This window comes from Olea europaea, unplaced genomic scaffold (assembly GCF_002742605.1).
Source record: "Olea europaea var. sylvestris unplaced genomic scaffold, O_europaea_v1 scaffold1603, whole genome shotgun sequence".
Lineage (NCBI taxonomy): Eukaryota > Viridiplantae > Streptophyta > Magnoliopsida > Lamiales > Oleaceae > Olea > Olea europaea.
In genome coordinates this window covers 129,263-134,389 of record NW_019233660.1, presented here as the reverse complement: position 1 = coordinate 134,389, position 5,127 = coordinate 129,263, and the positions used below count along the sequence as shown (strand labels likewise).

The following is a 5,127-nucleotide window of genomic DNA, read 5'->3' as shown; positions in this document are numbered from 1 at the left end:
GAGAGAGAAAAAAATAAGAGAATCAAATCCCATGTTTGACTGAACCGAAATATGAGGAAAAAGACAACATTTGAGCCACCCCACACCCACTACCCAGAAACAATATAACAACTTTAGAATATTCAAAATTAAAATCTCACCCCTCTTTATTTTCAAGACTCTCCAAAAGTTTTGTCCCCTACTTTATTGTTTTACCTTATTACACAATTTATTCTATTTCAAACAAAATTGTACAGATTTTTTATTAGGTACGAGTTTTTATGCGAGGATGTTTTATCATTATTAACATATTGATTTTGTTTATTGTACAATTTTATTCTACAATAATGTTATTATAATCAATAACTGTCGATAACTATCATATATGATAACTTATTATTTTTATTATTTTCTTATGAAAATGAAATATATGACCGTTATTCATTATATTTGACTTTTTATGTTTTGTGTAGAGTTTATAACGACTATATTTTTCATTTTCATTTTTATAATAATGTGACTTAAACGGGGGCTAATATTTATTAATAATCCTTAATTATGAATAATATTATTCTTAATTTAATAAAACATATTATATACGCACACGATCAGTTTGCAGGATTATCCAAATGAAGTGAACAACCCAAGAAAAAAACAAAAAGTTGTACTAACCTCGGCTGCTGTTGCTGGATGAAGCCGCTGGGCTTGTAGTAGTCTGTCATTCTAACGTACGCCTACCCCCCGTCCCCCCACACATTAAAGTTGAACCCCAACCTTAAGGGTCCTCACCGACCCTGTCCTGGACCATCGTGGAGAAGGTAAATCGCAGGATGTGCCTCTCAGGAGTCAGGGTGGAGAGCACATGAATAGGCCAAGGTTGTTAACCCATATGGTAACTCCCGCTTGCAACAAAGTCAATTCCATCTTACGGGGAATCGAACTCTGTACACTGTCGTGCTGAGCCCGATCCGCCCCCTTTGTCACTGGGAGATATGCCCTGCCCCCCACTCCCCCCCAACACATTAACTCTCATTTTTGGAGGGTGAAAGACTTCATAGTACCCACTAACGCTCAAATCTGGTGTCTCTCTCTCTAGTAACACAAACACACTTTTCTGTCATCTTTCTCTCCAACCGGACCACCACAATCAGTGAATAATATTGAGTGAAAAGGTTTGGTTTTGCCTTTTCTTTTAATTTTGGTTTACAATTGGGCTATTGGATTTGATTATAAGCTTATTATTTACATGTTTCTTGTTTTTATTGAATCAATTTTTTCTTTCTTTTCTTCTCAGGATATTTTCTTCAATAATAATTCAAGATGGAGGCAGTGGCTTTGCAGTAATAAGAAGAGACCATAAGTTTGAAGAAGATAGATTTTATGCAGAAAACAAAGTTTAAAGACTGTAAATTTTATGCAGTTGGAGGCATTTAATCAAACTGACCAAGAACAAGATGAAGAACAAAGAATTCATTTTTCTCATAATGTTTCTTATGGGTTGTTTCTTAATGGGATCAAGTGCTAGAAATTTGTCTGAAAAACAGAGAAGCGACGTCAGCAGTTTAATGGCCTTCAAGCAGTCCTCAATTGAAGCTGACCCAAAAGGGTTCTTGAAAAACTGGTCTCCATCTTCCTCAACGCCATGCTCATGGAGTGGTATTTCATGCTCTGATGATGGTACAGTCATTACACTTAACTTCACCAATGCAGGGCTAAGTGGCCACCTTCAATTTTCTGATCTAATGGCCTTGCCTAGTCTTGTAAATATTCAATTTAGCGGCAATTTTTTCAGTGGAAATATTTCTTCAAATGCTAAGTATTGCAGCTTTGAGTTTCTTGATTTGTCTCGTAACAATATTTCTCAACCCCTCGCTGCAGAGTCTTTGTTACTCTCTTGTAACAGGCTTGTTTCTTTGAATCTCTCCCGCAATCAATTTTCCGGTGAAATTCCGGCTACTTTCATAACTGACTTGCCTGAATCTTTGAAAATTCTTGATCTTTCGCATAATAACTTCACCGGAAATTTCATGGCTATTGATTTTGGGACTTGTCATAATCTCACTGTACTGAACTTGTCCTATAATAGTCTTTCTGCTACTGGATTTCCAATTAGCCTAAAAAATTGCCAAAGTCTTGAGATTTTCGACATCGGCCACAATGGAATCCAACTTAAGATTCCTGGGGACTTGTTAGGGAAGCTTAACAATTTGAGGCAATTGGTATTAGCCCACAATAAGTTTTCTGGGGAGATTCCGGCAGAGTTGGGGCAAATTTGTGGGACACTTGAGGAGCTCGATCTTTCGGGGAACCAGTTAATTGGTGGGCTCCCTTTGAATTTTGCGTCGTGTTCTTCACTTTTCAGTCTCAATATTGGTAACAATCAACTTTCGGGCGATTTTCTTAGTACTGTTGTCAGTTTACTTACGAATCTTAAGTTTCTGTATGTTCCATTTAATAACATAACTGGTCCTGTACCGGAATCGTTGACAAACTGTACTCAGCTACAGGTTCTGGACCTTAGTTCAAATTCCCTGACAGGGAATGTACCTTCTGGATTTTGCTCAAGAACTTCAAATTCTGCTCTAGAGAAGTTGTTACTGCCGAATAATTATCTCACCGGGACAGTGCCATCCCGGCTTGGACTCTGCAGAAACTTGAGGACAATTGATCTCAGCTTCAATAGCCTAAGTGATTCGATTCCGATGGAAATATGGGAATTGCCAAAGCTTTCGGACGTGGTTATGTGGGCTAATAACCTGACAGGTGAAATTCCAGAAGGCGTTTGTATCAGAGGAGGAAATCTTCAGACACTGATTCTCAACAATAATCTCATTACTGGAACTCTTCCCAAGTCCATTGTCAACTGTACTAATTTGATTTGGATTTCAATGTCTAGCAACCGGATTACTGGAGAAATACCTGCAGATATTGGGAACCTTGTTAACCTTGCTATCCTTCAGTTTGGGAACAATTCTCTTGGTGGAGTAATCCCACAAAGCATTGGCAACTGCAAGAGTCTGATATGGCTTGATCTGAATAGCAATGAGTTGTCTGGATCTATTCCAGTCCAGCTTGCTGAACAATCCGGTCTTCTTGTTCCTGGAATTGTTTCAGGAAAACAGTTTGCATTTGTAAGAAATGAGGGCGGGACAGAATGCAGAGGTGCTGGAGGACTAGTTGAATTCGAGGGAATTCGTACAGAGAGGCTGGCAATATTTCCCATGGTTCATTCATGCCCATCGACAAGAATATACTCTGGTGTCACGGTTTACACTTTTACGAACAATGGGAGCATGATCTACTTTGATCTTTCCTATAATCACTTGTCAGGAACAATCCCTGAAAACTTGGGTTCGATGAGTTTTTTGCAGGTTCTGAATTTGGGACACAACAACTTAACAGGATCTATACCCTTCAGTTTTGGAGGCCTAAAGGCTGTTGGAGTTCTTGATCTCTCACACAATAATCTTCAGGGTGTCGTCCCAGGGTCATTAGGGGGCCTCTCATTTCTTAGCGATCTTGATGTTTCGAACAACAACCTTACGGGGACAATTCCTTCAGGTGGACAGTTAACTACATTTCCAGCTTCCAGGTATGACAATAATTCAGGCCTTTGTGGGGTTCCCCTGCCTCCTTGTGGCTCTGGAAATGGACGTAATTCATCAAGTTATACCAGTCGAGGGAAGAAGCAAAGTATTACGTTAGGCATGGTCATTGGCATTATGTCGTCTCTGGTTTTTATATTCTTGCTCATGTATGCACTTTACAGAGTTAAGAAAACTCAACAAGAGGAGGAAACCAGAGAAAAATACATCGAAAGCCTCCCAACCTCCGGCAGCAGCAGTTGGAAACTCTCTAGCGTGCCCGAACCTCTAAGCATCAATGTGGCAACATTTGAAAAGCCTCTACGGAAGCTCACCTTTGCACATTTGCTTGAAGCCACCAATGGTTTCAGTGCTGATAGCTTGATTGGGTCAGGGGGATTTGGCGAGGTTTACAAGGCTCGACTGAAAGATGGAAGCATTGTTGCAATAAAGAAGCTTATTCACGTCACAGGACAGGGAGATCGAGAATTTATGGCAGAAATGGAGACCATTGGAAAAATAAAACATCGAAATCTTGTGCCTTTGCTCGGTTACTGTAAGATCGGGGAGGAAAGGCTTCTCGTGTACGAGTACATGAAATGGGGAAGTCTGGAGGCCGTTCTTCATGACAGGAAAAACGAACTTGATTGGGAAACTAGAAAGAAAATAATCATTGGATCAGCGCGAGGACTAGCTTTTCTTCATCACAGCTGCATACCGCATATAATTCATCGGGATATGAAGTCAAGCAACGTACTTCTAGATGAAAACATCGAAGCCAGGGTGTCGGATTTTGGAATGGCACGACTTGTGAATGCCCTTGACACTCATCTAAGTGTGAGTACGCTAGCCGGGACCCCAGGTTACGTTCCTCCAGAGTATTACCAGAGTTTCAGGTGCACTACCAAAGGAGACGTCTATAGCTACGGTGTTGTATTACTTGAACTTCTATCTGGGAAGAGGCCAATCGACCCATCAGAGTTTGGGGACGACAACAATCTTGTTGGATGGGCAAAACAGCTGCACAGAGATAAGAGAAGTCATGAAATACTGGATCCTGAATTAATAACAAATGTATCAGGTGATGCTGAACTATACCATTATCTTAATATTGCTTTTGAATGTCTAGATGATAAGCCTTATAGGAGGCCAACTATGATTCAAGTGATGGCCATGTTTAGAGAGCTCCAGGCAGATTCAGAAAGTGATATTCTTGATGGAATTTCAGTGAAAAATTCAGTAATTGATGAATCACAAGAAAAGGTTCCTTAGTTGATGAAATTTGAAATTATCTTCAGGTTTGTGTTGGACTACTCCATGGCTAATACATGTCTAGTGAACTCCGAGATAACTTCAAATTTTGTCAATTGTAAATAACATAAGGCATGTTTGATAGGAAAGATTGGACAACGCACTGTAGTATCAACGCAGAAAGAGAGGCTAAAATCTTGTATATTTTGTTGTCCAGTCGAGTACTATGCTACAAAATGAAATGGAGAAGGGTTTGAGATTGATGCTGGGATGTTTTAAGTTGCTTAGTGGGGGGGGGGGGGGGGGGGGGGTG

The 5,127-nt window shown here is 40.1% G+C and overlaps 1 protein-coding gene across 1 annotated transcript; it reads left to right on the top strand.

Moving 5' to 3' along the window:
- Nucleotides 1-1,029: 1,029 nt before the first annotated feature.
- LOC111377087 (receptor-like protein kinase BRI1-like 3) lies at nt 1,030-5,075 on the top strand. The gene is made up of 2 exons (XM_023000138.1): nt 1,030-1,151; nt 1,274-5,075. Exon 2 carries the CDS (start codon nt 1,434-1,436, stop codon nt 4,833-4,835), a length of 3,402 nt encoding a protein of 1,133 aa, XP_022855906.1. The 5' UTR covers nt 1,030-1,151; nt 1,274-1,433; the 3' UTR covers nt 4,836-5,075.
- Nucleotides 5,076-5,127: the final 52 nt, after the last annotated feature.